This window comes from Acanthaster planci, linkage group LG09 (genome assembly GCF_054643075.1).
Source record: "Acanthaster planci isolate LZ-2023a linkage group LG09, COTS_SCS, whole genome shotgun sequence".
Lineage (NCBI taxonomy): Eukaryota > Metazoa > Echinodermata > Asteroidea > Valvatida > Acanthasteridae > Acanthaster > Acanthaster planci.
In genome coordinates this window covers 17952451-17964755 of record NC_141785.1, presented here as the reverse complement: position 1 = coordinate 17964755, position 12305 = coordinate 17952451, and the positions used below count along the sequence as shown (strand labels likewise).

The 12305-nt window shown below is 41.8% G+C and overlaps 1 protein-coding gene across 2 annotated transcripts in view; it reads left to right on the top strand.

Moving 5' to 3' along the window:
- Positions 1–12305, top strand: part of LOC110976589 (glutamate receptor ionotropic, kainate 2-like) — a 54206-nt gene that overhangs the window by 29532 nt on the left and 12369 nt on the right. For both annotated transcript variants that reach the window (XM_022229988.2, XM_022229986.2), the window contains exons 3-5: positions 8062–8319; positions 9165–9373; positions 10215–10268. In XM_022229988.2, coding sequence (XP_022085680.1) covers positions 8062–8319; positions 9165–9373; positions 10215–10268 — 521 coding nt within the window. The remainder of the gene's footprint in view (positions 1–8061; positions 8320–9164; positions 9374–10214; positions 10269–12305) is intronic.

Below are 12305 nucleotides of genomic sequence, written 5' to 3'. Positions count from 1 at the left end.
CCAAGGTTACACATTGAAAATTAGTATAAGTAGTTTACGTTTGGTTTTTCTTCAAGTTAATGCATTTCGTATGTTCGTAAATATTTTCAAATAACTGTATAAAACTATAGGTATACTTAAAATCCCTTCACAAATAAGTGCAATATACTTTCCTTCTCTTGTCAAATTCAACTTTAATTTTCCAACGCGTAATTCTAAACCAGCTTTCTGACCAAACGCGGGGCTGGGAATTTGCTCACAATATTGATGACATTGTCTTCTGTTACAGGGCATATTTTTTTCTTAGAATAAAAACAATAATTTCCTCAAACAATTGTTTATTCTTACAAGAAGGAATAACAAGAACCCGTGGTATGTCGGACAAGGAGATACATCTCATGCGAAAGATGAGCCGAAAACGATGCAGCATGACACAACCAAAGATATACGATACCTCTTCAGGCCTCAAGATTATTTCTCTCAACCGTGAAGTATTTACAATCCCTCATCCAAAAATGGCTCACATGCGTATTTACTTTACTTAGATAATTAGTTTTCCTAAAACAGAAGCTTCTCCCTTTGTTTTGGAAATTTTATTTAATCGAAAAGTAATTCAAACACTATCAAAATGTGTGTCTTATGTGCATTCATGTTTTATACCATGCAGTTCATATATTACGTTCTAAAATAACCCACGTATAATGAATAAGGGGGAGTCTGTCGTGCCCTCCCACATGGGACCCTTAATAGTTCCGAAAGATGGGAGTAAGTCAGGACGACTTAAAGAGCAAAATTCGGCCAGTATTTTGGTAGAAGAACTCAACAACAGAGTCTCTTTCAATTTTTTGTATGGTATTTACCAATTTGGTCGCGATCGTCTAAATTCTTGAACATATCCGTTAGTTCCCCTGTTTAGCATTCAGCACCATGATATCAGGGAGCGGTTGAAGTGACGAAGCAATCCACGTTATCGCCAATCGATAAGATGGGTAAGGCCATCGGACCAAGTCCTGTGATTGACGCACTTATAAATTATAATCACATACGGTGACACAATCGTTATATCCACGGCATCCGGGTATCGATTCCCAGCCAAGTTCCGGAACCACCTTAAAGCCGCACGGTACGCCAATCTCATTACCAGCACCTTTCCCCTCGGTTTTTCGTCTCTTTAGTTATGCCATAAATTTGAACCTTAGATTGGAGCTGAGTGCCTCCTGGTATACGATATCTGGTTTTGGAGACCAGGCTAAGTCAACACAGCTGGTCAGTTGGCGCCCAACATGGTCACCAGGAATGATGAAATTTGGAGCTGCGTCAGGTTGTCTGGAGACCAAACTTGTTACTTTTTGCAACTCTGAAAGAGATCACGAAATGATTCTTATACTGTTAGTTTGGTTGTCTAAGTCTCAGGGAAATTCAGGAAAATAATGCAAAATTAGCCACAGCAAAAAAACGTCGTTTCTGGCAACCTTAGAAGCTGACGCTGTACCTGAGATTTTCTACATAAGATGACGTCACTTTTTGCTCATAAATATGCATGAAACCCAAAGGCCATCTGAGGCACTTTGCAATGACATTGCATTAAACTTAAAATGAAAATAAACGGACACTAAGGTTTTGTAAATTATACTGGAGGTGAACAAAAAAAAAAAGGAAATGGAAAATAACTAAACAAAAAGCTAAAACAAAACAAGAACAAAAAACAAAAAAAAAATAACGCAAAAATGATCGATTGGGGATACAAAGACAAATTTATGTGGTTCTTTTCTTCGGAAGGGGGCATATTGTCTTTGAAAATACAAACCTCCAGTTTTCGAAAATAGAATGTCATGAAAACTTGAAATTATAATTTCGTAAAGTTTACGTCATAAATAGTGTCGTGTGTATGCACTGTTTGATTGAAATATTCTAATCTCTGTATAGAGGACGAAAGATACTGCAGAGAAAATTGAATGCAGCGACAGTGTCTGTGATCAAAGCCATTTATTTCACGCGGATATGTCATACAAAATGTAAAAATGGAGAAGCAGTTTGAGATTCAACTGACATAATTTTGCCAGCTCCTCTTTTTTGGTAGACTGGTTTTACGTTCATTCAGCTTTGTTCATTTATCAAACTTAATACTTTATTCCAGTAACCCCCAAGATTTGAAGTCTAGTTATTCATTCACCCAGAACGACGGCTTATTCGTGCTAGTCTCTATTCAAGCGTTAATTTTTGAAAGCTACAGAGCCGTCTCCCGAATTAACGGCTTGAAATGGATTGGGAACGAGCAGGGAAAGTGTTGCGCCAGACACCTGAAACCGTCAAGTTTGGCAGAAAATCAAATTGAGTTCAACGTTGGGAGCTAGATGCTGTAAATAAGAGATGGCTTCCAAAGGCCATGAGAATTTTCAGGTTATAACGCGCCGGCTAGTGGAAGGTTAGTGTAAATTATTTTGCCTGCTTGCGGATATCGCGTTGCCATCAGCACACTGAACCGGATTAGTATAGCATTAAACGATATCTCATCATATTCCAAATCTTATTTTAACCGAGGACGGAAATAACGAGCGAAATAAATAACATTTTTGGTGCACCGTAACTTTTTACGCTAAGAAAAAATACTTCTCAGTGTTTATCATTGTGTGTTTTTTGAGTGCAGTGTTAGATTAATGCAGCCCGGTGTCAACTGAACTCCACAGTTTTGCAGTGTAAGATTGAAGTGAAATTTTCGCGTGGGTGGGAATGGAGAAATGCCACCACAGTTGAGCATTATGCGAGCACGTCAAACCAGACGGCGCACTTGAATGTGCAGAATCTTAAGAGATCTGAATTCATTACCAAATGATGGCCATTTTTTTCGCTTCAAGTTCTCCCCTGAGGCTGTCTCAAGTCGATGCCGGTGGCAGGTAGCTTGAAGACAGGTTTGAGGCAGTCCCTTTGCGGACTAGCTATTTGAGCGTGTGAGGGCTTTGGTACAACCAAGTGCGTAGACTGGTTCCCGTCCCGTATGTAGTCTCCAGACGTCTTACAGACGTCCTCCGAACGTAGGGACCGGTAGCAGGTAATGAATCCGGCAGAATCCTGCCGGGTGTATGTAAATGAGGAAACGGTGTCCGCTCAATGCACAAAATCAAGCAGGAGCTAATGGCATATTTCGCCTTTTCTTTTTCGTTACCGAAAATAACTTTCACCGTAAATAGTTCATTTATCTAAGCTTTAACACAGTAACCACTGATTTGAAATAAATTGCCGTAAAATGAATTATCCACGAGAATCATTGATAAATAAATAACCACAATGTGATCAACAGAGGGGAGGTACTTAGCAAGGATAGGTACTTGTGTTTCATTCGCTTCACCGCTGAAACGTGTTAACATCAAAGCATTGGTATTGGCTTGACAAAAACTTCAATACTCAGCATCCAAATTGACAGGGCTATATAATCGCACACGTGAAACCGCAGCTGGCTACAGGGATGGGACCAATCCACCTGGTGTGCTGAGAATTCTTGTGGGGAGAGGCGACGTGGAATTTGGTTTCCAAAAGAGTTTCAGTCCAACTGTAATTAATCACGATCATAGCTATCAGCATCGTTCTCTGATCATTGTTGTTAGGCCTATGCCTTTGCATTCTTATCACAGTGCTTCCTAACAGAAACGACCGGGAATGCCAAGCGAACATCGAGACACTCACTTAAAAGCTGTAAAAATTTACGAAATTGCCTTCAGCTTTGAGCTTCAGACGGGTTCTTGACTGGTTCCTCTCAGACCTGCGATGGTAACTTTATGAATCCTGGTCCTGGATACCAGTAACTTGACCCGTTGTCATCTCGTCAGTCAGCTGTAGCACGTGTATTTGCTGAAGGACGAATTGGTCGAAGGTCGAATTGAATTCTGGTGTTTGTAGATTTGAAGCCTGGTTACCAGTCTCATCTATCGACTGTTTACGACGATCTCATTCCCGCGTTCAATACCCAACGGGCTGGAGGATGTACTTCTCCGGTCGTCGGACCCTGGAAAGGTGCTTCCAGACACCTTCTCCTCAGCTTGTTTTGACAGTCTCAGTGCAATATATGCTTTTTCATCGAAGATTCAATATGTACTCTGAAATTCATCTCCCGATATATTGATTTCGTGAAGTCGATTTTGAACAAAGCTCGATTTAGTCCGGGTTTACGCTGTCTGTCTGGCGTTTATAAAGTTTAATTGTCATTCTGCAGACATGTTAAAGCCAAATACAATATTGAAATCAATAGTGGTATTTGTTTCGTGGGATTGGTCTACGTTTAGTAGAAGTTTTCATGGTCGTCTTATTTTTTTCTCTCTACACTTGCCATAAAATTCACAACATTACTGTACAGCTCTTATTCTCAATTTATTTCAGCACAATAACGAATAGCTCAAAGGTATTTCCATTTTGTCTGTCGTTGTATTTTATTCAGCGCTGTCATTTGTCAACCTGTCGTTTGTCCAATGGGTCATGTACAAAAACGCACGCTTCCTCATCTCCTTACTGTAGGCCTATGTACATTTCTGTACTTCTCTTTTTCTTAAGTTTCTTGAGTTTGTTGACATTGACCAGGACGGGCATTTTGGGGAAAGGGGAACATTTTTGTTTCTTTTGCGTGCATAATTCAAAATTTGGTAACATGGTCAAGGCCATTTACAAATAGAGTCCGATGTTAGGTGAAGCAGATTTTACTTCCCGCAGGTTCATGGACTACCATAATCTCACTGCATGATGTACGCCTTGTGGTTATTGTCCATCTTTCTATTCTAACTACACCCGATCGATAGTCTTAGCCTGTAGTTTTAGCAGATCTATTTGTCTCTTTTTCTGCTATTCTCTTTTCCCCCTCTCGTTTTATATAATACTGGCACCGCATTCAACCCATAAATGTTTATCTTCCGGGCTAATTGCATAAGTTATTTCATTTCTATTGATCGCTGGAAACCAGGAAGACCCTGATAGGGACCAGCGAGAATTCCGATGACGTTAACCGGGTCAATCGCGGCGTTAATCAGGCGGTAAAATTGCAGCAATGCCGAGTCAGTCGACTGGAAGATTATTTTCCAGGGTTCTTGTATCTCAGCTATTGATTGGACATGTCTCCGGAGAGCTGGCACCTGATTTTGTTTTTAAGGGTCACGAACAAGTCCTGAGATTCTCCCCAGCGATCAAACACTCTGAAGTCTGATAATGTTCCAAAACGCTTGAGTACATATATTTTTGTGTATGTTGACTTTAAATACGGTTTTTGTGTGTTTAAGTTGGCCGGATGCACGCGGGGCTGGATCAAGTGTTCCATAAGCCTAAAGCCCAAGTTCTATGGACTCCCTACTATGCTTCATGTTCGGTACGGCGCCAATTCACAGAGCTGAAGTGTTTGGGCTGGAGCCCTGTATTTAACTTTAATGCTGCGCTTGACGAAGCTTTGCAGTAGCCAGTGTGAAGTTTTCCAAAAATCGAGCCGATGAAACGTTTTCCTGCGATGGGCGTGTGCACACTGTTGTATGTAGGTTCTCAAAGTTTTCGTAAGCCATGAGCACGTTGCCCACAATGCCAACTGGCCTTTCATGCAAGTCAAAACTTCGATTTTGAAGCTTGAATGAATACCGTGTGGCACTCAATACGCAAGACGACTGGTCTCGAAAGACAGCCCGCTATAACATCGTTTTGCAGTTTTGAATTTTGTCCTGAGATGATTACTTTCAGAGCGAAATAGGTCTGAAAAACATCGTACATCAACCACGTCAAATTCCCAACGTTCACACAAACTTGGTTCACAGAACCAATGTTTTTTGTCGGCCAAATGTTCGCAGAGTGAAATGCAGTCGTCTTTCAGTGACCAAAAAGAAAATGTTCCACATGAGTAACAGCCACTTTGTCATCAAGCCTGTCATGTTATGATACTGCCAAGTTAGCTGGTAAAACTTGTATCCATGCTACCACAAGGCAAATAGAGGGAAGCTCCACCAAAGCATCATCAGAGGAAATGACCACTTCAAGTGGCCAGAGAGTTAGAGAACGTATTGCTACTTTTCCGCGGCTACCAGTAATATGACAACGTGATTCCCGGACCATTGCACTTAGAGAGACGAGTGAAGCACGATGGAGTGGCAGCTGTTCTAACCACGGGACAAAGAATACACCGCGTTGTATTGGCACCTGTTAGCCTGGGGCTGGGTGTCCAAACATGCGCCTTAATTACTGGTATGCGTGTGACTATCACATTAATATCAAAACGACTGTCATATTATCATTAAACGAGAGAGAATCGGGACTAGGGGTTTTAAAACACCTGTTATCCTTAAGTTGGGTTATCGACTACCCACCATAAATACTATTTTGTAATGTTGGATTCTTAAACAAAGTAACAGTCAAAAATTACAGTGGTAGGCCTAACGATGGCTAAAGGATGACCAAATCATTTTGTTGGGAGTCCTTTCCCGGGCATAATTACCTGTTTAGATAATGCAGGTGACTGCTCTCAGTCCTCACCATCACATACTTAGTGGTGAAAGTTTTAGCTGCCGATTCAATTACGATTTATAGTTGATGCATATAAAGACTTGCCAGGAAACAGACGACCGCGAATATTAATACTATGTATGGGTCCCAAGCTAGACCAAGAGAGGGCGCAATTTTCCTAGCAACGGGGGCTCCTTTGGTATTTGTATGGTATACACTATACGCATCGCTGGTTCATGAAGGCCTATGAAACGTTGCAAACGCATCGCTACCAACAAAGGTACACTCTCAACCAACATGACGCTTTTCAACCGATGAGGGAGGTGCTTCTGCTCAGGGCGGATTAAGACTCCAGATGTGATGTAAAAACTGAATTTAAAAAAAGGAAAAAGGGTCTACGTAGAGTAATCCTTTGAATGAACATGACTTTCGTGAGCTAAATGAGGGCTCTATTGAATGAATTGCATTTAAAGTTTCGGGTCAAACTTCTGACTTAAACATTTGATGAAATAAATGCAGGAAAACTGTCCCATGGATGACAAGGCGATGGAAATTAATCCGTCGTTCCGCAGACACCTTTTCTCGATGGTATTAAGAAATGTGACATTCCCTAATTTAGGAATTAATAATTATAAATATGCGTGTACATAGAAACCTATACAACATCTTTAAGCGAATTTAAAGAAAAGTTCTTCAAAGGCCGAGAGCTAACTTTTAGTACAAACTTTGAGCTCACATTGTGGCTTCAAAGTGGCTTGTGTCATTTTCTTTGATATTTAAACGAAACCCCCGGAAGAAAAAAAAAAATCAACCGCTTAGTAAGATTTTAACTGAAGATTCCATACCATTACAACCAACGAAATTCATACTAAGTGCAAACCTTTACTGTGTAAAGTGCACGACACCTTTCGGTGATAGCCAGAGCTGTTGAGCAAGCATTTGTTACGGGCGTTCTTGCCACCGAGCGAGCGTTGCCCTTCAGGCATACCGAGCCATCGATACTAAGACCGGGTCCCGAGAACTAAACACTACTAGCAAAATGAATTCAAGCCTTGATAGTCCGAAGCATATGTTTCTCCCGGCGAATTGGTTTCCCTCCTTCTTTTCTCTTCTCGTCGTTCCAATCAATAACAGAATTCAAAGTCGGTGCGTGGGGTGACCGTCCACGTCGATGGCGTCACGGCTGACGACATTGGGTGGGAAACGGATGGGGGCGTTTTGAAAGGGGGCAGCTGTCATGAATAATATCGAGAAAAGTTTTCTTAGTCGATGGGTATTGGCATCTTTGCGTTTTTCAGTGACCACTCAAGCCAACTACGATTTTTTTCTTGTTTTTAGTCCTCCCGGGAAAATATTGGCAGTTGATTGAACGCGCAATTCTCAACGTCAATTAAAAACTCTTAGTAGACCTATCTGAGTTAAATGTGCTCCCATCTATCCACGATCAATTTTAATCAAATAGGCCTGCAAACTTGTCAAAGTGAATCTTGAGGTAAAAACCTGGAAGACTTTTTTATATATAGGCCCTACGTCAGTATCATCTGTGCCGTCCACGGAGTTCTCGTGGAATCTTTACAACGCACTGCTGTCTAAATTCAATTAAACTTTATTTTATTTTTACAGCATGCTCAATGTTAAATACAACTGTCGCTGCACTTGTGTCTTCTACAAGCTGCGAGACGAGCCTAGCTCTCCAGTCGCTGGCGAATTCTTTCGATGTGCCCCACATTATTGTGCCCGGCGAGGAATGCCTCTCGGAAAAGCATAACAGTTTTACGGTTAACGTGCGACCAAGTCAAGTCTACCTGAGCGAAGCGGTTCTGGACTTGGTATGGTGGCTGAAATGGAAGAGTGTCTCTATGTTCTACGATTCAGAGAGCGGTAAACCATTTCATGTTTGTCTTAATGTCTTTCCTTCTGTTTTTTTTATCCAATTAACCCAGCTTAAAAAAATTCTCCCTTATAATTATTACTGATACGAGGTTGACTCAAATGCTGAAACCGTCAGTGCGGATCGGATGGCATCTGTATAAAAAGTATACAAACCAAACCGGAACTAGTTGATACAACACACACAGACAAAAGGTGATAAAATGTTTTGAGGAGGGTGCCAAGTAGATTTGGTTTAGTCATGGTCAGTGATTCTGCTGCATTTCAGTAATCTACCGGTCAACAGCACTGTGTGAGAATTACGCCTTTTGCGCGCTAATCGTAATGTAGGCCTAGCTAGTTACACATTCACCAGTATAAGCACATGTCGACGGTGACATTTTAAATGAATTTCATCGATCTTGAGTGATACACTGTTACACCCTACTCTTTGTCAGGTTCAAAGCTTAGCTCAGACACAAGGTAGGAACCTCTCGGAACAAAATAGAGGCATTGTGCCAGACCATGAATAACATTCGATTTACGGTTCAGCCTCATATTTGTGAAAGCTTTTACTGAAAATTAGTTGCCTCAACCTTACCTCAACCTTAAGCCCGGGAGAAGGTAGGTTTGCACCGGTAGTCTATACGTATCTATAGGCCCCATCATTTCCAATTCAAACCTCACCGAGACAATCAGAACACCATTAAATCCTTCTGGCCTCACGCAAAGTTCAATTTCCGTTCGGCGTATCCTACATGCCCGTCACCCGCTTTTACCGATATTAACCAGCTCTCTCCAGTGGTGTTCGAATCACGCTAATGTTCAATTTCGTGACCTCATTTTCCCCCCGCTAGCCTATAAGAACGTGCAGCAGTTCCTGCATCTGGCGGCGCAATCGGAGGAGCGCAAGCCGCTGGAGGTGACGCTGTACCGGGTGGACGATAGGGACCCGGCCAGCGGCGCGCTTGGGATGATTAACATCTTGCACAAAGCTAAGGATTCGGACGTCCAACACATGATCACCTTCTGCGACAGAGCCCAGAGCATGAGGCTGATTAGACAGGTAAGAGTGTACGGGCGGATGATTGATTGCCTCGGGTTTTGGTAGGTCTGTAGCGAATAGGGGTGGGGCCAGTGATGGCTGGGGCAGATCAGTGGGTGGGACTGATGGTGGGTTGGCAGAAATATACAGACGGCATGGTTTGTCCAATCAGAGTTATGATTGTGTAGCCAAAATGAGGAGGGGTCCCTCATCCCACTTCGGAGGGAATTTGGAGGGCATAACGAAATATCACCTTCCACTCAACTAACCTCCACGAATATGTGAACTTATGACTCGACCAAATTTTCTTTTTTTTGGTTGGCGATTAAATGACATTTGTGATCAAATGGTCTGAAAAGACATTTGGTAAAATATGGAGACCCATTTTTGGCCAAACTTTGTCGAGCGCAATGATCTAATATAGGAAGTAAGAGGTTTGAAAAATCTTCGTTAGAAGGTAAGCTCTTGGCATGAATATCAGCGCGACGTTAGGGAAGCTGGGTGGATTGGGGCACCACCCCCTTCATTTCCCATTTTGCTAGTGTACATACAAAAACTGAAGACACCAAATTCACCTGTGACCAATCCTCTCTACCATAGTCCTGCGTTTTTCACCAGTGTGTTACCCAAAAGATGTACGATATCTAGGCCTATACTCGAAAAGTCCATCATCTCCATCAAGGCAGTGAGTGGATATCATACCAAGTTGGTGCATATTATGTCATCCTTATTCGGTGACAAAATACCGTACAGATTTACAAAACTGGTGTTTTACCAACCAAACAGGGTTCCTGGCGTCCAGATTCCATTAGATTACTTTTCAAAGCAGGAAACATGAACCATGTTTGTTTTGTGTGTACAGGCTGCACGTTTTGGGATGGCCGTGGGGAAATACCAATGGATTATTACAACACAGGTAAGAAAATCAGTACGGGTGTTTCGCAATCGTGCGCCACCAAGAGTTTGCAACGCGTTGGCCAATCACAATGCGCGAAATGTGTCGACCTAGTGAGCATTTTGGGAAGGGTTGACAGATTCCACGCGTTGTGATTGACCAATGCGTTACGAACTCTTGGGGGTGCACTATTATGAAACGCCTGTATTAGGGAAAAGGTTAACCACTAATCAGTATTTGTGCGGAACAACTATCACCGTGCTGAATGCATTTTTGTGGATATGGGTCATTCCACGAAGTTCGGGCACAGTTTGTGACGGCGTCCCATGTTACTTCAATGAAAATAAGCATTTTTTTCCCTGCATGTGGATTTTAGATTGACATTGTTCTAAATCTTTCTAGGTTCTTGTTGTGGTGTGCTTCATCTTTGCTGAATATTATGACTTTTAATCTGTTGTAATGTGAAAATAAAGGGCGATAAAAGTTACCGATGTCACAAGGGACGCCGTCACAAACTGTGCCCGAACTTCATGGAATGACCCATATGGATTCTGGAGTCCGTAATGTTGTCTCTAATAATTGGGGTAAATGTACCTATACGTTTTATACGTTTAGTTTGTCAATTGCAGTTAGCACACAAATTGGTTCGTTTAGATCTGCATTTTGTATCGAAATTTGACGATGTGATTAGGTCTTTTCCTTTTGTTTTTGTTAGTCACAGTTTATTTCCATTGTCTGGGGCATTGTTGGGGCTCCGTGATAAATGTTAAGGTCCTAAAGTCCGACTGATCCTTATTTTTTGGCTCCGAATGAGAAAAAAAAGTATGCTGTCTCGCATTTCCTATCAAGAAAAAAGCAGTAGTTTTACCCGTTTTTTTCTCCTCGACGGGCCGACATTTCCTGAAGTAAAATATTAGAACCAAAGAATTAACAACAACCACCCTTAGCAACGACCTCACGTTAAACGCGGTACATGCGTTCTCGAGAGACAGAAGTGTTTGCTACATTTTCTATGCTCCAGGTTTTAATCATGAAACCTTTGCCGAAACTCGCTCCCCCGATATTTGTCGTACTGATTCAAGCGAAAATTCGGCACCCTTTGCTAATGTTACTGCGCTGTGATGCCCTACAACGCTCTGCGCAGTCAGGCCCGGGTCGCTTTGTGGGGAAAGGGGGCGGGAAATGCTTTTCCTGCAAAACACTACCGGTCGACCTAATTCCGTAGGGGGAGATGTGCACATTGTGGAGTGACCGTGTATTGTAACAGCCCACGTCTTCTTGTTTTCCATGCATGTACAATGCTCTGTTGCATTGATGTATGTCGGGTTACAGAGTGGAATGATGTTTGTTTCATTGTGTTGAGCATTTGTTTGCTCTGAGGATTCCAACCATGTCGTTGGTGAAGCAGGAAGCTGTACTGAGTGCGTCTAGAATGTTTCCTGTGCATCTACTCAAGAGTCAAATGGAAATAGTTGGTGCTTGCATATTTGTCTGATTTTGTGCACCTAATTTTGATGCGTATGTGTTTAAGGAACACAATCTAAATGTGCATTATTTATACGTTATGCACTCAGGCAAGTCTTGACTCTCCTTACTTTCAATTTTCTTCTTTTCTTTTTTTAAAAAATGTTTCTGCTTACATAATAACACCACATCTTCCGAGGTCGGTTCTCTATTGATTATGCTTTCTGTCCTTCTGGGTTGTATTGACACCTTCATGAAGAAGGTCAGATTTAAATTTTCTGGAAGTAACGAAAACAAAAATGATGACACAACTGGGCGTAGGCTAATTGGATGGTGGAATTACGTCTGCTTGTGTTTCTCTAACTCGTCGCTCACTTTCGTTCCTTCAGATTAATCTTTGAACGATTCACGTCACTGTGACGCACGAAAAGTGTTCCACATAAACCCCCAAAGAAACCATTTCCCCATCGTTATCGGCACGATTTATATGATAAATTGGCGATAAATTTTTCAAATCATAGGCTGTCGCTAGGGTAACTTCCTTTAAATTTATAATACTTAAAGCTGATAAAAATTCTCGCTCCTTGCCTGTGC